Consider the following 23,761-nt stretch of genomic DNA (forward strand, 5'->3'; position numbering starts at 1 on the left):
CCGCTTGACCGATTGCGTTCAAATTTGGACACAAAGTCAAATGTGAGTACGAGAGCAAGCCCATACCATTTGCGTAGACAGATGTCGCACCTGGGCCAGGGAAAACCCCGTGTTCCAGAACTCACAAATCAGACAAAAGTGCATGCTGGGAGCACAGCAGAGGTTGCAAAATGACGCCCTCTAGCGACGGCTACACTGGTACTGCACCTAGGAAAACTTCCCTCTCCACAGCATCTTGGCTCAGCTTTCCAGACTGGGCCGAGTGGAGGTGGGGGCTTACCTGGGTGGGGGAGGGGCAGGATAGGTAATGGGTCGGGACAGGGTGGGACCAATCACAGGGATGAGCCGGGGGTGGGGGGAGGAGGGGCCAGGATGTAAAACAGGGGGACTCTGAAGGTGAGGGGAGTCTGAAGGGGGACTCTGAGACTCCATTTAACAGACTGAACCACAGCAATGCGTGGCAGGGCCAGCTAGTGTAATATATAAAAATTACGGTGAACTAGGCTGGGCCAGAAACTATATCTGCAGGGGTGTGCATTGGTAATATGCTGCCCTGTGTGAGGCCAACAGTTGACACCCTTCCTGCTGTCATGGAATTCTACTCAATATGATCCAGAGCAGAACTCCGACGTAGAGTTAGCAGAATAAAAACTTAAACACATTGCAGGATTCCCAAAAAATAGACCAGAGGCAATTAATATTTCATCCAGCAGACCTTTACTGCTACTGAAGGCAAATGAGCACAATGGTCACAAATCCAATGCATTCAGGATTGGCACTGTCCATAAGAAATTCAATTGCAGCAGACTTGACTTAAACTTACAGTCTTAACACTAAGTATACTATCAGAACACAACACCAGAAGGAGAGAGAGAGAGAGAGAGAGAGAAACCCCCAGGCTCCTTCTGGCCCTACTTTTATAGTCAGCATGACCTTAACAGAAAGAGTTAACTGGGACCAGTTTAAGCCAGCTGTACTCAGCTTCTCTGAAGGAGTAACCCAAACATCATGAATAGGGCCCCCCAGACTTACCTGCCCTTTGGCCGGTGCCTCGAGCGCCGAATTGTGCAGCGGGCCAGAGCGCGCAGGAGCGCACGCCCATACACAATTTCCGGCGTACTTCCAGGTCGCTCGGAGCATCAGAAATAGCTTGTGTGCATGTGCCAGCATCATTTCCGGTGCACTTCCGGGGTGACGGAACACCGGAAATAACTTGTGCACATGTGCATGGCCTCCTCCAACCCGGAAGTGCACCGGAAATGATGCGGGCGCATGCGCACAAGCTATTTCCGACGCTCCCGGCGACCTGGAAGTGGGGACCCATGCTGTGCCAATAAGAGCGGGCAGTGGGCGGTGGCGGTCACCGAGCCTTATGGGCCGTATCCGGCCCCCGGGCCATAGTCTGGGGACCCCTGATCATGAACGTTCTGCTGGTTTCTTTCACACAGAGAAGCTTCCAGAACCCTCTTGAATTAAGTGGAATAGGAAACACATCAGAACAATACTTTCTGCACTAAGAAATGCAAACTGACACCTGCAGCCCTCGCAGAATGGCCTAAGTCCAATAAATTAGGTGGGATGGAGGCGAAGGCGAAGGCTCTGGCAGGGTCCTAGTGCCCTTCCACACGGTGGTGGACCTACAGTTTGGTGGTCCTAAAGCTTGAACTGTTTTGCGGGGGGGGGGGGCTTTGCAACCATCAACAAGGTCTGAGTAACCATTGTTACCTGTTACCTTCTTTAATGGGGTTGTTCCATCTACTGGATTACCTTACATGTCAAAAGTCACCGCTGTAAATAAAACAAAACATTCCTATGCCTTATAGTTTTTGAGGTGTGTGTGTGTGTGTGTGTGTGTGTGTGTGTGTGTGTGTGTAAATTAAGGAAATCTTATATACATGCAAGCCAAACATCGTTTCTGGGGGCCCTTCCCGGATTAGGGGCCCTGAAGCTTTTAAAGTTTCATTAGTTTCATAGCAGATCCTTCCCTGCTCTCAAGTTATTTTCCATGTCAGATTAGAAAGCCCTCCACTCAAAGCTGCAAAAAATAAATAAATTCCTGCCCATCCCACTTCATTAGTGACTATGCCTAGAGAAAGCACAGATGACTGATATTTTGTAAAGGGAATTGCAAGGGTGCTGGTGCATCGAAATTCATCAGACAACTGGTTTCTGGTCACTAGTTCTTGCACACCAAGCTCCCCCTGTAACAGACTGCATTTCTGATGCTAACCAACATTGCCGTCATATTATTTCTGGGACTTAGGCGAGGAGCAGGCGATGGGCAATGTCTGAAGGATGCATGATAATTCTCCCAACCTCGTGGGCAATTCTCTCTTCTCACTGACATCTTCTGTGGTATTGCAGTGTCAGGAAGATGCAGAGCGTTCCAAGAGCATGCGATTTCAGCTGATGTTTTGCCCCGGAGCTTCCACGCTCCAATCGGAACAGTCAGAATCGAGCCCATCACTTTCAAGAGCCATTAGCTTCTCTCTCGAACATGCTGGTTGGGGCTGCTACAATTAAATCATTAAGAGCTCCCCAAGCGGACCTCTGATGATGATGAGGAGGATTTTTTCATGCCTGGAAAGGGCTTAACACGAATGCAGCGCCACACCTTCAATCTCCCCTTCATGTTTGCTCCTTGCCCAGTGGTCATTGGTCATCAGGGCTACAGGCAAAATGTTCAGTGGAAGAAAATTGAAGGTGGGGTGGGGGAAGGGGGATACTGCTCCTTCTCTTTGCCATATTCAGGGGTGATCTGTAAATCGCTAAAAGGACACTATCCATGCCCAACACAGATGTGTCAGCATAGTTAGAGGACCTGCTAGGTTTGCAACAACAACAAAAACCAAGAGGGGTGGGGAGAGATAGAGATCCTTTAAGGTTTGAGGGGATTGGGGAAAACATCCTGTTCATGACACAGCCCATCAAGGATGTAGAGCGGTACGGAATGGAGTTTTCTGGAAGAGGGCATGGCTTCCTTGAACGGAGGCACATTCCGCTCTGCAACATTTTGCTGCAGGTCCCACTTGTTTTTATTTATGTATATAATACAGTACAGTGGAACCTCGGTTTATGAACACCTCGGTTTATGAATTTTCGGTTTATGAACGCCGCGGACCCATCTGGAACGGATTAATTCACTTTCCATTACTTTCAATGGGAAAGTTCGTTTCAGTTTATGAACGCTTCAGTTTATGAACAGACTTCCGGAACCAATTACACCCATGCTTCAGTTTATGAACGCTTCAGTTTAAGTACTCCGTGGACCCGTCTGGAACGGATTAATCCACTTTCCATTACTTTCAATGGGAAAGTTCGCTTCAGTTTATGAACGCTTCAGTTTAAGTACTCCGCGGACTGTCTGGAACGGATTAATTCATTTTCCATTATTTTCAATGGGAAAGCTCGCTTCAGTTTATGAACACTTCAGTTTATGAACAGACTTCCGGAACCAATTGTGTTCATAAACCGAGGTACCACTGTATAAAGTCTGTGCACATGGATGTGTGTAGATAGGGAGTTTCAGAGGGCAGGTGCCGCCATGTTGAAGGCCTAATTCTGACATCATACGGAAGAGGCATCCGAATGAGATGATATCTGCTGGCAAATGCACTGATTGGTGGGGAGGTGATCTTCTGGGTATCCTGGCCCCAAACTGTTCAGGGTACTGGCTCCCATAAGCCCCAGCCATTCTCCCCACAAAACTACAATTCCCAAAGTAGTTTAACAATCAATTCTTCTTCCCGGTAACCCTGGGAATTGTAACTCCGTGAGGGGAATAGGAATCTTCTAACCATTCTCAGCAGTCTTGGCAAACTACAATTCCCAGAATTCTTTGGGGAGATTTCATGATGGTCTAAAGTAATATGACACTGCTTTAAATGCATAGTGAAGACAGGGCCTGAATGAGCAGAACCACGGCTTGCAGTCGTGGTCAGCAAGTTTCCCATTTTCCCCCTTTGCGTGATTTTCCGCTCGCGAGTGGGCTGGATACTGGAATGGAGTTGTTTTGTCGATAGCTGATGTAAAATGCTTTGGCATCAAGAATGTTCTGTGCTCAGAGTTCAGAGAACAGTTGCCCTCTTCAGGCATGTGTGTTTCTTTAATTAATCATCTTTCACAGTCCCAAAATAGAAATACTAATGAGAGAGGGTAGCACCGCTATGGCCTCTGTGAGTTTGATGGGTTGTTTTGGAAAGCGCAACCCTCAGAAAGGCTGGATGTCTGGAGGCGACAACTGTGCTCCAATTAATTTGCACAGATTGAACTGTCTTTACCTGCCATTCTAAGGATTGCTGCATGCAAATTCTGCATGGTAGACCAGAGTTGTCCAAGCATTTTCCCTCCCTAAACCGGTGGAATTACACTGAAAGAATGTGTGGAACATTCCAGAAATGGTGAACATTGTTCTCTTGGAAGAACTGCTACAAATTGGATTATTGCACTGGGCGGGCTGTTGCATTGGAAGAGCTAGCATAAAGCAAAAAAAAAAAAAAACTCCATTAGAATCTCTTTTAATGGAGCAGTTGATGTTGGAACCCATAGCAACAAGATTGTTAGGCAAAATATGTCATTGACACACACCCCTGTGATGGAAGGATCATTTGGGTCACTAGGCACACTGAGGACTTATCTGATTCATCGGCCTCCCATTTAGCTGTTTTCCTCTTCAGACCCCATCACCATATTAACTTTAAACCTGGTTCAGACATAATAGGAAACCATGGTTTTCTGCAACATGAATGAGCTTGCATAAGCTTAAGGTCCTGTGCTCCTCCCTCCCCATCTCTCTCCTCCCCATTTGCAGCTGCAGGGATGATATGGGAATCCTACAGCCCTGCTTCCAATTTTAAACAAACCTCTGTTCCTTTTGGTATCAGAACTCAGGGAACTGTGGTTTGTTTAAGTGCTGCTTAGTGAGAGCAATTTACAACCTGAAACCCTCCTCTGATTTTGGCTTGTTTCATTAACTAGAGTAAATAAATAAAACCACATTTCCCAGTTATAGGAGGGAAGCTGTGTTATTGTTGGAAGCACCTGCTCCCACTTTTAAATTTAGCTCATAACCACAATAAAGGAGCACAAACATGAGAGCTGGGCAAGCTCAGGGCTAAATTACTGTACACACCATCCTAAATGCTAAAGCACACCTACCAATCTTGCCTCCGGCTGTGGCAGCCCTACCTCCCACTGAAAGCAACAGTTAAGCAGAACGCATGAAATAGTAGTGATGAATGAGTAAAAACCAAGTGTCATTTTAGCAAACGAATAACTAAGTAGCTGCGCAATTTAATAATGAACCCAAATGGAGTATAGAAGAGATTTACGCCCACTTGCTCATCTCCAACCACCAAATATAATGTCAGAAACAGTTACAAAAATGGCACAGGCATGGGAAGTTGGCAGTCTGATGAGCTTTGGTCATTGCCCATGGTTTTTAAAATGTATTTATTCCGAGAATATTTATACACTGCCAGCAGGGTAGCAGAATTTCCAGATGGCGTACATTTAATTCATTTAAACATCACCAAACAATCTGAAAAAGAACCAATTGCCAACACTGAGTCATGCGATGGATTCTCTCCAATAGGAGCCCATAAAAACTTCACAACCGGATTGGTAGCTGGCACTCTCGCTTCCAATGGCTGAGGAAAGCTTTCATTTTCCTGGTGGTGCTTCATTTGAGGGATGACATCTGCACCACCTATAGTAAATAAGCAACATCTGTGTCTGTGCTACCCAGTTATTATTTTTGCTGAGCATGTTCTAATCCAGGAATACCCAGCATAGACTTTGGCTTCAGATAACCATGCTGAGGGGGGCTGAGTTCAGCCACATCTGGGGGGTATCATGTTGATTGCTCCTCTTCTGATCTATAGCATACTGAACTAGATACAGTGTTACCTCGGGTTACAAACGCATCGGGTTACAAACTCCACTAACCTGGAAGTAGTACCTCATGTTGAGAACTTTGCCCCAGGATGAGAACGGAAATTACACGGCGGCGGAAGAAGGTCCCATTAGCGACAGCGCGCCTCAAGTTAAGAACGGTTTCAGGTTAAGAATGGACCTCCAGAACGAATTAAGTTCTTAACCAGATTTACCACTGTTGTTAATCCAACCTTTATGGCATCATGGGAGGGTTGTGTGTATGTCTGACCTACACAGTGACATAGCCTCCAACATTTCTTAGGTGAAAACGGGCATTCTATTCTACATCAGGAATAGAACTCAGGAATATTGAACTCAGTGGGACTTACTTCTGAGTAAAAATGCATAGGCTTGTAGTGCAAGGCTGCAGTCTTTTTTAATGCAGTCATACCTCGGTTTAAGTACGCTTCGGTTTGAGTACTTTCAGTTTAAGTACTCCGCGGACCCATCTGGAACAGATTAATCCATTTTCCATTACTTTCAATGGGAAAGTTCGCTTCAGGTTAAGTACGCTTCAGGTTAAGTACGGACTTCCGGAACCAATTACAGTCATACCTCAGGTTAAGTACGCTTCAGTTTAAGTACTCCACGCACCTGTCTGGAATGGATTAATCCACTTTCTATTACTTTCAATGGGAAAGTTTACTTCAGGTTAAGTACACTTCAGGTTAAGTGCAGACTTCCGGAACCAATTGTGTACTTAAAGCGAGGTACCACTGTAAATTTATTTATTTGGTTTTTCAAGTTACAGTTTTACAATCACATATCCAGCATACAACATAAAGACAAGATTCCATAGAATCTCCTGGACTTCCCTCCTCCCCTTTCTTGGTCCTACTGTTAATCATTCCCTCCTGCATATTTTGTAATAATCCAAATCTTTTACATCTCCATTATATCCAGAATTCACCATTAGACTAAAAGTGTTATTCCAATCCTACTCACAATTTTAACTGTTTACAATGGTTCTTAAAATAAATTATAATCTCCTCCCCTTCTTAATTAAAGTTTTGGTTTTCCTGATTTCTGATTCTTCCGGTCAAGCTGCAGTCTTTACTCAGTTGTTTCGGACTAAGCTCTATTGAATATATTGGGGCTTATTTCTGAGTAGACATGCAAAGGCTTACAGGATAAGGCTCCGTTTATAAGAAAGGAATAAACACTCCATGTGTCTTTTTAAATATTACTGGCTGCCGAAGCATTGCAATTAAAGAATTTAAAGTGGATTGGTAACATTTTCCTTCAAAATTATAGGAAGGGCTTCATATGTCAGCTTTGCCATTTCTTTCATTTGGTGCAGGTATTTTATTTTCAGTAGGAACAGGACTCTGTTTTTGCACGCACACACACCACAGCAAAGGTTCCTGCTTCGAAAAAGGACTGGAGTGGGAGGGGGTCTGATCATTCCACCACTTTTAATAGTTCTGTGAGATGTAGCAGGGAGGAAAAGGGAAAAATAGGACATTTCAGGTTCAGATCAAAAACCAGGATGGCTTCTGTAATTTGGGGGCTGTCCCTCAAAAATTGGGACACTTGGAAGGTATGCAGTGATGCTGTGGGGCAGAGGTCGGCAACCTAAGGCCCATGGGCCAGAAGCGGCTCATGAGGGTCACTTAACCAGCCATGAGCCGCCCCTGAACTGAGCCGCCCGCTCGGCAAGTCCCTGCCCGCTGCGCTAAACCGGCGGAGCGCAGAGCGGGGACTCTCTTCCACGGCTCCAGAAATCGCTTCTGCGCATGCCCATACACCAGAAATTGCATCTCCGCATGCCCACGGTGCCAGAAACCCCTTCTGCACATGCCCAGATGCCGAAAATCGCTTCTATTTTCGGAAATGCGCAGACGCGATTTCTGGCATCGTGCTGCACCGGCCCGGCCCACGGAGGATCTCCGTGGAAGTGATCCAGCCCATGCCCGGTAAGCCTTGCTGACCCCTGCTCCGGGGCCTTGCCTACTAAATATTCATAGGTGATGGATCCTAGGATTTGAGAAGCAACTGACACCTCTCTCTCTTTCTCTCAGCAGGCCTTTCTTACGGTGCGCTGCAGGTCCAGGTTGGAGCAAAATCGGTGGTGGTGATTCAAGGACAGCGGGCCATCCTGCCCATTTGGTATACACCTGAGAGCACGGAGCAGCCCTTTGTCACATGGCATCTTGAAAGGCCTCATAAACGTTCACAGGTAAAGTCCAATTCTGCTTGGGCAGGAAGCTCACTGGTTGGCCTAGCCTACCCAGTGTCAGGCTTGAGGGAACCGGCTTCCTCCCCCGTGGCCGTAAATGAGCAGATCAAATGAAAGGAAATTCTTGCCAGTTAGTTTCTTTAATAAATACATCAAAGGACAAAAGAAAGCATCTAACCAGAATGGCAGTGCTCCTAATTAAGGTCACTCCCCCCCCCTCCGTCCCTATTAATCTACGTCACTTCGCTGTTTAAAAAGATTTTCTTGGTTGATGTTTGCAGTGCGGGCTGTCCCCCCCCCTACACACACACACACACTTCCATTTTTCACAATTGACTTCCCCTCCCAGAAATGAAATTTGAAATCTGAATTTCCTTGTTGTAATTGTTGCTGATTTAAAGCTCTGTAATATTTGTGTTGCAATTTGGGTTCCTTGCGATGGCAAAGCATGAAATATACACTGTATCAGAGGGAGATATTTGATGACTGTGAGCTTTGATTTACCAGGGCATCTAACACCTGAAGGTCTATAGCATTGTTTCCTACACTTGGGTCTCCAGGTGTTTTTGGACTACAACTCCCATCATCCCTAGCTAGCAGGACCAGTGGTCTGGGATGATGGGAACTGTAGTTCAAAAGCACCTGGAGACCCAAGTTTGGGAAACCCTGGTCTATAGGTTTCCCATCCTAGGCTTAGCTTCATACTCAAAGGTATCATTAGTGTGCCAGTAAGCAAAGTTGCATGTGCACAGTCAATTTGCAGAATTTCTTCCTGGGGTAGAAGTGGCCTTTACCAGTCCAGAATGACAGTTTAATTTATGTTTTTATTTATTTATTTTATAATTGGTCTTGTGACTGGGGAGAGACTGTTTCTTTCATTTCCTATTTCCATCTTTGCTCGGTTCTTTGACCAGCTGACAGGCTGCTAAAAATTGTCCAAAGCCCACTTGAGTTGAGAGAATTTTTAGCTGACGGACTCCTAAAGCTTTGCTTCAATGCTGAGTGGATTTTAGCAGCCTGTCATCCCGTCACCGAGAAATAGCGTTGTGCAAAGATAATTGTGATGATTTGAAGGGTCTGTTATTGCAAGCAGGGATTCATACATTTCCCCTAAACTAATCTGTAGGAGAAAATGGGCCTCTCGTCTCCACGTAACAACCCTTAGCATTAAGATGAAGCTTCAGGACATTTGAAGAGCTTCCTAGCCTCCCAAGAATTGCTATTAAAAAGATGGTGGTTTAAATGTCCCGATTAGGCATCGAATAAGCATGTTAGGGAGGTTCTCAGGCTGGGTGGACAACAGCCTCTCCTGACCGTTACATCCCAGTGTTATAAGAAAAATCTGCTCCTTTTCCCTTATGGTGTATTCCAGAGCCTGTATAGAGTCCTTAAGTAAGTTACCTATCGGTAGGAGAAAATAACAGAGGCTAACCAGAGTATATTGAGAAGCAAAGCAGCTAGTAAGCCTGATCTTTATTCAAGGAACTGTTGCAACCCCACTCACCACACGCAGGAGGGAGAACGCCGAACAATGGTGTGCAAGCCCTTATATAGACTTTTGAAATTGCCCACCCTGTAGACCAAGACCACCCCCCAAAACATCATACATATATCGCAGAAGGAGGCAGCCTTCTGTTGGCCAGGGTACCTGATAATGGTCACTGGTTGCATTACCTGGGCAGCCTGGCCATTCTCACAGGCTCACCCTATTCATACACAAATATGCCCTAAAGGCAGGATTTGCAAGCAAAAGGACAATGGGAAGGCTTTCCCCATTTGCCTCCCTTACTGCAGAGGAATATTTGAGGTCCTTGGGAGAGTCAAAATGGCTTCAGGATTGCTCTCCCATACTATTTCAGACACATGGCTCATACATTTAGCTATGTTTGCATTTATGAATATTTATTCTATATTTGAGGCCTTAAAATTCTTATAACACCAGCACCCACACATTTGGCTATATATGTGTAGAACTGGCGTCAACAGTCTGTGTAGTTGGGCATCTGCCGGGAGCTCTCAGCCCTGCAGGGGAACCTATGACCCTCCAGATGTTGTTGAACTTCCACTCCCGATAGCCCAATTGATTAAGACTCTTAATCACAGGGTCATGGGTTCGAGCCCCACATTGGGCAAAAGATTCCTGCATTGGAGGGGGTTGGACTAGATGACCCTCGTACTCCCTTCCAACTTAATAATTCTATGAAATCTATGAAACTCCCACCAGCCTCTGCCAACATGGTGAATGGACAGGGATGATGGGATTTGTAGTCCAATGACATATGGAGGGCCTCACATTGGCTAACACTGATTTATACTCTGCCACTTATTTTATTTTATTTAGAAACTCAGACCCTGCTTTTCAAAGCAAAAGCAAAAAAAAAAGACTTTCATAAGATGGCTAACAAAATAAACTAGCCATCAATACAATAAATTTCAATGACACCAACCGTAATAAAATACAGTCAAACAGGTACAATTCATTTCAATTACAGTCGTACCTTGGTTTTCGAACAGCTTAGTTCTTGAACGTTTTGGCTCCGAAACGCCACAAATCCGGAAGTGACTGATCTGGTTTGCAAACTATTTTTGGAAGCCGAACGTCCGGCAAGGCTTCCTATTGGCTGCAGGAGCTTCCTGCAGCCAATGTTTTGGAAGTTGAACAAACTTATGGAACGGATTCTGTTCGACTTCCAAGGTACAACTGTATGCAGAAATCCCTGCCAACCAGTTCTCATAAGGGAATGGACTCACCTTTCAGGGAAGACCTGCAGATTAGATAGATAGATAGATAGATAGATAGATAGATAGATAGATAGATATAGATACAGTGGTACCTCGGTTTATGAACACAATTGGTTCCGGAAATCTGTTCATAAACTGAAGCGAACTTTCCCATTGAAAGTAATGGAAAGTGGATCAATCTGTTCCAGACGGTCCGTGGAGTACTCAACCTGAAGCGTACATAACCCGAAGCATGGGTGTAATTGGTTCCAGAAGTCTGTTCATAAACTGAAGCTTTTATAAACTGAAGCGAACTTTCCCATTGAAAGTAATGGAAAGTGAATTAATCCATTCCAGATGGGTCCTCGGCGTTTGTAAACCGAAAATTCGTAAACCGAGGTGTTCATAAACCGAGGTTCCACTGTAGATAGATGATAGATAGAGATGATAGATAGATAGATAGATAGATAGATAGATAGATAGATAGATAGATAGATAGATAGATATGTATCAATTACATGGGACAAAAAGGAAAGGTCGCCAAGGTCTGTCTAAATTTGAGACTTTTAAGCAAATTATCATACAAAAACTGGTAGGGGCTTTTTCTTGGGGGGGGGGTGTTCATTGGTAAGAAAAATGAATAGGAGCTTGTAAGAAATCGGAGTACTGTAAACTGCGGCTGCTATGGTGCCAAGATGAAAATGTATTCTGCGACTCAATCTGCTTATTTTTGCCCTCTGCCTCTGTGGATGTTATAGGGAAGGCTCTGCCACACATACAAAGGGAGCTTCTGCTAAGAGTTTAAGAGGAAGGTGACAGCAGCACCGGCTGTTACCAGGAGAGGCAGGAATCAGGGTGGGAGCAGAGATGGAGTCTCTGAGGAAGAGAGGGGTTTGGAGAAAAGGATATTTTCAGCTGGGAGTGGGAGGCAGCAGACCTGGCACTATTACATAATACCCATTTTACATTTATAAGGAATCAATTGTTTAATGTCACAGCACCTGGACTCTGGAACTCCCTGCCTCTTGAAACCCAGCCAGATGGGTGGGGTATGAATAAATTATTATTATTAGGCAGGCTCCTTCATCACACTTTCAGATGCCTGCTAAGAAACATTTTTGCTTAGAGAAACCTACCCAGAAATGTAGAAAGTTTCTGTGTGTTTTAATCTGTTTTTAGTTTAGCAATGATTTTATTTTATTTTTAAACAACATTCTAGGTAGTTGCTTTAAACTGTTTCTACCACTAATCTTGTTTCATTCATTTGTCAACAGCTTCGAGGTCTTTTGCAATCCATTTTGTGAAATAAATATAAAACAAAATCCATTTATTCACTTTTGCAGCCACAGTTCTCATGGGGAGTGAGGTCAAGGTTGTTATCTCTTCAGGCTGCAGGTGGGGGCTTATATGATCGGATCTATATGGGAAGCAATTCATAAATGAAAAAAGAAATATACCACTGAACAGTAACAGAAAAGATTGTCATTGATAATTAGGCACAGCACAAATGCAGGCATACTGCAAAGTAACAAATCGAAAAGGAATTAAATCTGGGAAATGAGAATTATTATTTTTAAGGGATAATTAACTGAATAAAAGGAAATAAAGTCAGCTAAGAGATGTTATCATGAGAATGTTGTCTTTTTCTGCAAGTATGACCAAGGGTGGGGGAATGTCCAGCGTAGGGGCCATTCTTGGCAAGCCAGGAGGTCTAGTTTTGCCCTCCAGCCCTTTTATTTATTTATTGCTAAACCAGCCCCTCCCACACTTCAATCAAGTGCCACCATCTGTCCGTCATCTGCAATCACTTGCAAACGTCATAAAGGAAGTAGCCACAGGCACTTCAGAAAGGACTATTCCTTGCTGAAGAGGGGTGAGAGAGCACGGCTGATAGAGGAAATGTTTCTTTGCTGTTGATGCCCAAGTGCATTTCTCACACCATTCCGAAAATCCAAATGGACTTTTCCCAGTTTTTTGTTTCCCCCCCCTTCCCTTCCCTTCGCGTCCCCGAGTCTCTCCCCACCCACCCACACCCCAATTTTTGCATGCATGTGTGCATGCACACCTTAAGTACATCTCATAGCACTTTACAGTTAGTAATGGATTCAGACCCCAAAGACCGTTGGAAGCTGAGAAGCCGCATTCTTCCCATTTTACAGCTGGGTGAGTTGACGCAGTCTAGAGAGGTTGCAGATCATGAAGCCGCGGACTGATTCAAAAGTAAAATCTGCCCTCTCTGTTCGCCCAGGCTAGCCCAATACATTTTCCTGCCTGAGGCAACAAAAGACTTCCTCCCCTACCTAAATTCCACAGACAGGCAGTTTAATCATATCAATGCATTCTTATGGGAAACTGGGACTCGCTAGACGAAAAATTCGTTACACGAATTGACCCGTGGAACGAATTAATTTCGTCTAGCAAGGCACCACTGTACTTCCAAACTGATGATGGTACAGCATCCTTGATTGCACCTGTGGACAAGAGGCTTGCTTAGGAGCCCATTGGAAAGGCACCAATGGCAAGAACTGTCAGGCTTCATGGTTTGGGGCAAATATCCAGAGAGGACTCAGAAGGAATGGCTTGGGGGACTGCCGCCCTCCTGGGTAGGCATGACTGAAGTTCAATTTCTGTCATTTTATATTAAAGTTCTGTTCTCCACATTTCCACATCAGTGTTGTTGTTGTTTTAAAGTCATCGTGAAAATTAATCGGTATTTTACTGCGAGCATTGTTTGCAATTTTGCAGTTTTGTTTGCAAGTTTCCCTAATATAAATAATTCCGATATGTGTCGTCTCCCCACCCCCCGCTGCCGCCCAGTAATACTGTCTGTGCATTTTTATGGACAATTCTCCCTCATAGACACATTTTTGTATTCATAATTTGGTTGCATCACAATATTCAGAGATGTGTGAATTGTTTGCATAAGTGTGAATTAGGTGGTTTCACATCAAAATCCAAACAGAACTCTGTTCCTGAGGCAGCTGCCTTGATGGTAGGGGCAGTTTTGCTGTCCACACACTTACCTATCCCACTCAGTGCTTCACCTGCAGTTGCACAACCTTTTAATAAATTGCAAATAACTAGTGTTGGGGGTTATCAGGAGCACAGCATGCAGCAGAGGATGGAGAATTTGCCTCTGTTAGCTTGTACTGAGTTCCAGATTAAAATCGCTACCCTGTTCACAAGCCACTATTAGTTCCCAGGTGGGAACATCCATCATAAATTTAAGCAGGCTAAACTTTCCCCAGTATATAGATAAGTTCCCTCCACTTTAGCAAATTCGCTTGCTTTTTTAATAATAATAATAATAATAATAATAATAATAATAATAATAATATATTATTTATACCCCGCCCATCTGGCCGGGTTCCCCCAGCCACTCTGGGCGGCTTCCAAAAAAACCATTAAACGAAATAAAATGAAGTTCTGATGATTATGATGATTTATATTCTGTGTTTTTTTTAATTGCAGATGTATTGGGGGTAGCTGACCTGGATTGGGACCCTAGTGAAGAGAGTAGGGATTACATTCAGCTCACCTTTACTCAATGAAATTAATCCATATCTGAGACCACATGTCTGCTATTTGCATTAGATGGGGGGGTGGACTCCTGCTTGCTGCAGTTTGCTTAAAACAGGCATAGGCAAACTCGGCCCTATAACTCGACTACAACTCCCATCATCCCTAGCTAACAGGACCAGTGGTCAGGGATGATGGGAATTCTAGTCCCAAAACAGCTGCAGGGCCAAGGTTGCCTATGCCTGGCTTAAAACCCGCTTAGCATCAGGCACCCTCAGATCTTTCTTAGGCTTACCTGTGTTCATTTCTGGTGTTTTGATTTGATGCACAGAAATAACTAGAGCAAGGCAGAAAGATGGAGATCTCAGACTTACCTTAACCCACCCCACACCTTGCCCTGGAGGACCAAAATCTCAACAAGCTCTGAGCCATCATACCTGCCCCCCACCCAATATCCCTGGGAAATGTGGTTTGTCAAGGGTGCCAAGCGTTGTCAGGAGACCCTATTCTCCTCACAGAATCCCAATGTGGTTTAACAATCAATTATTCAAGTCACAAATTGGGCAAAAGATTCCTACATCACAGGGGATTGGACTAGATGACCCTCGTGGACTATTCCAGCTCTACGATTCTTCCCAGGGAACTCTGGGAATTGAAGCTTCGAGCACTCTCAGGGCGCTTTTAGTCTGGCATTAGCAGGTGACTTCAGCCGAGGTCTGCCCTGATTTCTCCAGCCACACCTTTCTGCCTCCAAAGAGCAATGCTGGTCTCCCTGTGTGCCTGAATCCAAGCTGTTGGATGTTGTTGCCACGGCAACCAAGCAGCATCCGCTTGATGTGCTAGACTTGTCACTGTGGCAAATGGGGAATGGGTTGTCAAAGCGGAGGAGCTCTGGAGCATCACTTATTCATTTCTGCTTCTTCGAAAAAGACAGGAAGAAGGAGGTCCAGGTCAATGTGGCCAGGTCTCTATTAGGGCCAGCCCTCCCATTAGAGAGTGAGAGGGACATGCCAGGCAACTGATTTGGGGTACCATGAAAGGGCAGCAAATCATAAGTTGTTTAATTTATTAATATTCCCTTGAGAGGTGTTGTTTTCTGTTCGGGGTACCAAAAGAATATTACTTACTTATCGTTGTAAAGGGTAAGGTCAAGGACCCCTGAATGGTTAAGTCCAGACAAAAGCAACTATGGGATTGTGGTGCTCATCTCACTTTTCAGGCCGAGGGAGCCAGTGTTTGTCCACAGACAACTTTTTGGGTCATGTGGCCAGCATGTCTAAGCCGCTTCTGCCGCAACGGGGCACCATGATGAGTGTAAGAGCGCACAGAAATGCTGTTTACCTTCCTGCCACAATGGTACCTATTTATCTACTTGCATCGGCGTGCTTTCAAACTGCTGGGTTGGAAGAAGCTGGGACAGAGCAACGGGAGCTCACCCCGTCGTAGGGATTCGAACCGCCGACCTTCCAATCGGCAAGCCCAAGACACTCAGTGGTTTAGACAACAGCGCCACCCGCGTCCCTTTTTACAACTTAAAATTGTAGGCGCACTGAAATTAACAAACATGGCTGATTCGTTCAACTCTTACAGCTCTCAGAGCGGCTTACAACAGTCGGTTCTCAGATGGTCCCCCCTCACAATCTAAAAGTACATGGCACACGAGAAAAGCTAAATGGGAGGGAGGAGGAAAAAGAAAAGTCGAACACAGGTTAACAGTTCTTAAAGGTACAGCCAATGTCAGGAGCAGTTTTACTTGCCCTTGAATAAAGAGCAGTCTCCCCTCTGCCCTGCAGGAGCAGAACCGGGAACAGCATCCATACCAGGAGCACAGAGCGATTCGTGCCTCACAGTTCTTCCCTCAGACAGCTGGCTTGGTGGCAGTAATCCTTTCTGAGTTGCTTTGCCTTGGGTACTGTACACCTTGCAGGGAGGAGCAGGGGCATTTTCCACTCCATCTCAGGTTCTGCTTTGACTACAGTGTCATATCAGGATTGAGACATGGGGAGCCTTTGGCTCACACACGGCCCCCTCCTCTTCATTTCCAACATGGCCACGAGGAGAAGTTTAGAAGCTTGGGCTTTCAAGTTTGACTAACTGAACCTCGCCATGTTCTCCAAGCCCAACAAACTGTGGTTGATCTTAACCAGTGCTTTTTTTTTTTATGGGGGTAACGCAAAGATACGCATACCCCTAAACATTTTGTGAATCTTTGTACTTTATCCATTTACTGTATTTATTTTTCCCGATTTGAACTATAAAATGGTGGTTTTCTTGTGTCAAAATGAGAGTACAGTAGAACCTCTACTTACGTCCCACTCTACTTAGGCCCGTTCCAAGTTGCTACTGCAGCAAACCTGGAAGTAAACACTGGGTTTGCCATGATTCGCACATGCGCAGAAGCGGGGTGCCGCCAAATGCGCCTGCGCACAACAGCACTTCTACCAGCAACCCATTTTGCCATAAGGGCGGGCCTCAAGAACGGATTGTGGTCATAAGTAGAGGTTCCATTGTACCCCTGAACATTTTTTTAAGGGAAAAAAAGCACTGATCTTAACTATGGCTTGTTTGAAATGAGACAGCTTCAAGCCAGGTGTGTGGTGTTTTTTTCAACAAACCCTGGTTAAGATGAACTACAGTTTAGAGTTCAGACGTAACACTAAACTGTGGCTAACTGAAATTGGATGCAAAAGCTTCCAGTCTTTTCCTTGTCACTGCGGTGGAGGAAAAATGGGGAGGCAGATTGATGGAAACCTGAAGAGGGGAATAGGCCTTGTTCCCATCACGATAAACTATAGAATGTGATGTTCAAACTCAGCCGCTAAGTGTATGTGTGCATCTATGACATTTTCTTCCTGAAGTGCATCTTCACTTGCAAAGACACTGGCTGCAAGGCAACAGGGATTTCTTAGTAAATATGACCCTAACTAGAGGTCAGATTGGGGATACCTTTCGGAAACATTTCTGGGTCCCTCAAAGTGTTCTCTGTATACAGCGATTGTTGAATGTGCTGTGAAGTATTTGTTGGAAGGGAGAGGGAACATATGCTGTTACCTTAGCAACCAGACTGGAGCCATGCTGCAGTAGTGAAACCCTTGATACTGCTCTGTTTGCACCAGAACATGCTAAAGCACATCCATTTACACATTCTGGAGAGGCCGCAGTTGGCTCAGGGCACCAGGTTGCAAATGGCTGACCTGTACAAAGAGGGATCACATAGTGACTGTGATGATGTCACAGAGCTACTCAGATATATGAGGACATCCCAGTGGCATAGCATGGTTTGCTGCCACCCGGGGCACACAAACAAACCAAGGGATGGCGCAGGGCGCAGAAGGTAAACGGAGCCTGCTGTGCCAGTCCAGCCAGTGCTGCTGGAGCAACGCCAGCTCTGAGCCACTTTGTGAGGCTGATTCCAGTTCGGGGCTGGCAGGGCAGCCACGGCATGAGAAAGACGCAACAGCCATGCGCCCTTGCATCCCAGCCTTGGCTCATGGCTGTTGCATCCTTCTCATGCTGCCTTGCCAGCCCGGAGTCGTTTTGCGATGCTGGGATCTGATCCGAATTATTTGTCCAGTGAGGAGCCAAATGTGCCACCGAAAGAAATCTGCCCGAGGTCATTGCCCTGGCAGCCCTCCCCACTATGTCCTTGGCGCATCCTTCTATGATGTTCGCCGTGTGGTCCTCAATTGTATAAGATAGCCTCCCCTGACCACACTAGATGCCTTGGGTTATTGTTCATTTTATATATTTCAACAATTTATATGCTGCTTATAGCACCATAGCCCTCTAAGCCAGGGCTTTCTAAAAAACTGTGTGTCGCGACACGTAAGTGTGTCGGCAGCAGTGAATAGGTGTGTGGCACGAACGCTCCCTACACTCCTCCCGGAGCTGGAAAGGCGTTCATTTAACCTCATGTTTGCTAGTAAAGCTGAATTACTGTATCACAAAATGATGCATGTCTAAAATGTGTGTCACCAACATGAAAAGTTTGGAAAGCTGTGCTCTATAATAAACCATAAAAAAATACTTAAAATGCCAGCTGAAATAGAAAGGTCTTCAGTGGAAGTTCAGCAGGAAGCGGGGTTGTCCTGCATCTCCCATCACGGGTGATATTTGGCTGTGTTGACGGGCACTTATTATTATTATTATTATTATTATTATTATTATTATTATTATTATTATTATTCCCTAGCCACTCTGGGTGGCTCCCAACAGAACACTAAAAACAGAAGAAAACTTCAAACATCAAAAACTTCCCTAAACAGAGTTGGGGACCAATACTTCTAGAAAGCACCAGATTGGTGGAGGATCATATAGGACCATGCAGTACAGGTGTGGATGTAAGAGGGCTGTTTTCCTTTATGGCCTTGCTTTGCCACAAGCAGCACTGTTTCCATTCCACCGCAGTTCAGGTGCCATCAAATGCTTTGCTGTTCATCTCACTGCCCACATTATTTTACAGAATTTACAGAATTGGTTGGTTGTGTAAATTTTGGATTTAACATAATTCTTTCCACACCATTTGTTTCAATGCAATAGAGACACAATTTATATGAAATGTGTGGGGGTGGGGACCTCTTGCCAATTTCATGCTGTTTGAGGACTGAAGACAACAACAACAGACTGGATTGATTTCCATTCTGACCATGAGTTCCTTTCCAGATTTCAATTCTGGAATAAGTGACCAACATCAACTTCTCCTCCCATTTCCTATTCCTGTTGGAATTCCCCAGGAGTCGGGGGGGGGGGGACTGTCTTGTTGACATTCAGGAAAGGATGACCAAGTAACAACAAATCAGGGATCAGTGGCAATGAAAATAATAATAATAATAATAATAATAATAATAATAATAATAATAATAAACATTGTAGAGGTTGGGGGGGAGCTTCCTGCACATACAACAGCACCATGGTAGCTTTCATTGTAGCCAGCAGCAAAAATGCACAAGGATGAAAAATCAATTGCAATATTTCCATTTTATGTGACATGCATCTATTTTTCAGCAGTATGCATTTATTGATGTATATTTTCACATAACGGGTTCAATGAGCTGACTCGTTAAAATTAATGAACTGTTGCACTCCACCCCAATCTCCAAGCGATGCAAAATCCCAGGGGTCCCAGGCATTTACCTAGAGTCTGAATTTCTTTGGAATGAGGCACAGTGAAAACTGTGGTGTCTTTATGATATATGGTTTATTTACACATATATACTACCTGAGCCTCTGCTTTAGGGGTTCACAACATTAACACCTCAAGAAGAACTTGCTTCTCCCATAGCCATAGCCTTGGATTCAAAACAGAAACCAACCATTGCCTGCTCCACTACAAAACTCTCAACTATTACACCGATCCTGGTCCGACTGCACCAGCTACCGATTAGTTTCTGGGCCCAAGTGCTAGTTTTGACCCATAAAGCCTTAAACGGCTCAGGACCGCAATACCTCAAGGACCGCCTCTTTCCATATGAACCTACCCGGACCCTGAGATCATCTTCTGAGGCTCCCCTTCGCATGCCTCCTCCTCAAGAGGTTTGAAGGGTGGCAACATGAGAATGGGTCTTCTCTGCAACTGTAAAATGCTCTCCTTAGGGAAGTTCACCTGACGCCTTCATTATACACCTTTAGGCGCCAGGCAAAAATGTTCCTTTTTAACCAGGCCTTTGGTTGACCTGATTGACATCCTATACCCTTTTTAAAATGTGGCTCTTTGGGGGTGGGGGTGTTATTGGGTTATTGTTCTTATTTTGAATCTATATATAGCAATCTTTTCTGTGAACCGTCCTGAGACCTCCGGGTATAGGGCGGTATATAAATTCAATAAACTAACTAACTAACCAGGGAGGCAGGCCCACCCATTTGCCCTCTAGCACAGAGCCACTCCCTGTGTTCACATAACAACTCATCTTTAGTGGGCCATTACCAGGCTGGCTATTCCAGCAATGGAATCTGTGCTGGATCCAGAAATTAGAAGGTTTGATTAGATTTTAACACTTGCTGGCTCCAGGGATTAGACAGGTCTGACACCCCCACCCCACCCCAAACTCATAACAGAACCTAAGCAAGTTAAGGCCATTGATTTCAATGAGTCTACTCTGAGTAGAACTAGCACTGGCTCCAAACTCTTGTGTGCAAGCCTTTGGGAACCAGAGATGCAAGAAGGCATCAGAGAAGGGAGGGAAAGGAAAAGGGATTGAGGCCAGTGTTGACCGCGGCACCCCTGACCATCATTCAAAGCACCCCAGGGTGCCATGGCACACTGGTTCAAACACTGACCTAAGAAGATAGATACCCAATCGTCTCGGCTCCTCCACATGCAGCTGCTGGGTGACCTTGGGCTAGTCGTACTTCTTTGGAGTCTCTCAGCCCCACTCACCTCACAGAGTGTTTGTTGTGGGGGAGGAAGGGAAAGGAGAATGTTAGCCACTTTGAGACTCCTTAGGGTAGTGATAAAGCGGGATATCAAATCCAAACTCCTCCTCCTCCTCCTCCTCCTCCTCCTCCTCTGCTTCTTCTTCCTTGTGGTTCTTTTATAAAACAAATCACCTTCTGTGGCGCCACAGCATTTGTTTCAACATACAATTCTCCTTCTTGTGACATCCTCCAGGTACTGGTCACTTTTCCAACACTTCAACGCAGTCAGCTCTGTTATTGGGCAGCATATGACATGGCTAAATTCTGCACTTTAGCTATCAAGAAACGTAAATCCCTTCTATTGAATGACACATTGCAAATCCCTTTTGTGTAATTGTTTTATTTCTGGTGTTGTTATAGCTGATTTTCTTTCGTTTGGAATTATGTTATTCTGTATTGCTGGCTTTGTAATAAAAACTGAACTGATTGGGCAGCATATGCATATCGTTAATAAAAACAACAGCATCCATTTAATGCATAGCTGCCAAGTTTTCCCTTTTCTCGCGAGGAAGCCTATTCAGCATAAGGGAAAATCCCTGTAAAAAAGGGATAACTTGGCAGCTATGATTTAACGTCAAGCTACTTTTCCTAGCATAAAGTTTTGGGAGTGGGAGTTTTTGGTTTCTTCTTGTTTTGATTATGCATTCTGTCTCAGCCTTTTGTTGTGAGCCACCCTGTGATCTTTGGATGAAGGGCAGTATGCAAAAAATAAAAAAAAATTGTTGTTGTTGTTGTGTTTAGCCACTCTGAATTCTCTGTTTTCCTATTTTGGCAATGCTGCTGTATTAAATCCCTTTTCTGTCTTTTCTGCCTTTCAGATCATGGTGTACATGTCTGGCGGGACAAAGGTGGTAGATTCGGATTTCAACCGTCGGCTCAGCTTCCTCTATCCCATGCCTTTCAATAATGTCTCCATTGCAATTAATAATACCAAAGAAGCCGACTCAGGGCAGTACATGTGCACAGTTAACCTCCTCAACAGTGGGAGCGAGCAAAACATTGGACTCATCAACCTTACAGTCCTAGGTGAATTGAGCCTTGACTAGCTGTGGGTTTGGGGGAACCTGAACTTGGAGGTATTTTCTGCTGTCCTACGGTCACTAGACAAGCAGCTGCTTACAGCCCTCGTTTTAGTACACCAGACTGAGTTCGCCAGAAAATTCTGCATCATAATTTCATATCACAAATGTGCTTAATAGTTGGGCGTTGTTTTTCTTCTGGGTGGTAACATTTTACAAAGACAAATTTTGAAAATATTTTTAAAACAAAAACGTAGCAACAAGGTTTATCCCCTGTAGTGTCACTAGGGCAATATGAACCAAGGCATTAAGAATCAAAGCAGTCAGGATTTCAAGAGAGGGAGCTGATGTGGACACAGCCCTACAATGATTGCCAATGCTATCAGTACTTGGAATTGACAAATCTGTTGATTTCAGTTGCTCACACCCTATTCCTGTGATCTTTCCCCCATTTTTCTAATGCCCTCATGAAAATTCACATGTGCCTTTGTGTGCATATCTTCTAATGTTTGCATCTTTGCATGCAATTTTCCTGCATATAAAGATGTTGTGCACATTATTTTCACTAATGTATGTGTTGTTTGGTGCACACTTTCCCCTAATACAGTCGTACCTTGGTTTTCGAACAGCTTAGTTCTCGAACGTTTTGACTTCTGAACACCACAAACCCAGAAGTGACTGTTCTGGTTTGCGAACTATTTTTGGAAGCCGATCATCCAATGGGGCTTCTGATTGGCTGCAGGAGCTTCCTGCAGCAAATCAGAAGCTGCACTTTGGTTTCCGAACATTTTGGAAGTCAAACGGACTTATGGAACAGATTCCGTTCGACTTCCAAGGTACGACTATGCATGCTTTTTCAGTACACATTTTAGTTGTTGGAGATCTGCACTGCAAAAATGGGGCAAGTGTGAATTTCAAATGATGATGATGATGATGATGATGATGATTATTTATTTGTACCCCGCCCATCTGGCTGGGTTTCCCCAGCCACTCGGGGTGGCTTCCAACAGAAAAATGAAATGAAATAATCTATTAAACATTAAAAGCCTCCCTAAACAGGGCTGCCTTCAGATGATAGTTGCATTTCAGTGCATGGGAGGCACCAAATTAGATAGGTTTGCATTAAAATGCAAACTGAATGGATTTCTCCCCCTCCTTATGCAGAACCAACTGCAGTGTTGCTTGTGGCCAGTAGATGGCAATGTTATAACTTTCCATCTGTTTACCTTCATTACTATGGGCCACTTGGTACAGATTTTTAAGCCTCATTCTTTCCTTTTGCAGTTCCACCATCCCTGCCAAAGTGTCAGATTCATGGAAGCCCTCGTGTCGGGGGGAACATTACCATGACCTGCAATTCTACTTTTGGCAAGCCTATCCCTATGTACAACTGGAGACGCACTGGACCCACCAGTCAAGTTTTCTTTGAACCCGTGCAAGGTAGGAAATGAATATGTCCGTGTGGGAACAGATTCAGAGGAGGGTCACAGAGATGGTTGAGGATGTGCAAAGCAGGTCCTGTAAGGAACGCTTGGGGGAACTGGGTAGGCTTACCTCAGAAGAGAGAAGACTGAGGTGCAGAGGGTTTGGGGAGCCCATGCAATTTGTTGTTGTTTAGTCATGCACTAGCATTCTGCAAATTTCTTAATGAGTTTTTAAAATATTTATAATCCACTCTTTCATAAAATAGAACAACCTAGCCTACAACATATAAAACAAATACAGCTGGTCCTTAAATATCTAGAAGATGGAATTTGAAATATCAGCATGAGACTCTTAATCTCAGGGTCGTGGGTTGGGCAAAAGATTCGTGCATTGCAAGGGTGATCCTGGTGGTCACTTCCAACTCTACAATTCCATGGTTCTATAAGAAAACATCAGTAGATAGTGCTTGGTTTAAAGAAAAACTCATAAAGTTTATGGACTATAAGGGCTCAAGTGGTCATTAATTAATAAATTTTATTTATTTCATAAA

At 44.5% G+C, this 23,761-nt stretch overlaps 1 protein-coding gene across 3 annotated transcripts in view; it reads left to right on the forward strand.

Annotated features, from left to right (window-relative positions):
- Positions 1–23,761, forward strand: part of ESAM (endothelial cell adhesion molecule) — an 89,596-nt gene that overhangs the window by 60,101 nt on the left and 5,734 nt on the right. For 2 of the 3 annotated variants that reach the window (XM_035139065.3, XM_088658023.1), the window contains exons 2-4: positions 7,956–8,113; positions 21,586–21,793; positions 23,071–23,226. In XM_035139065.3, the coding sequence (XP_034994956.2) occupies positions 7,956–8,113; positions 21,586–21,793; positions 23,071–23,226 (522 nt within the window). The remainder of the gene's footprint in view (positions 1–7,955; positions 8,114–21,585; positions 21,794–23,070; positions 23,227–23,761) is intronic. The other variant, XM_035139066.3, reaches the window with a different exon arrangement.

This window comes from Zootoca vivipara, chromosome 14 (assembly GCF_965207765.1).
Source record: "Zootoca vivipara chromosome 14, rZooViv2.hap1.1, whole genome shotgun sequence".
Classification (NCBI taxonomy): Eukaryota; Metazoa; Chordata; class Lepidosauria; order Squamata; family Lacertidae; genus Zootoca; species Zootoca vivipara.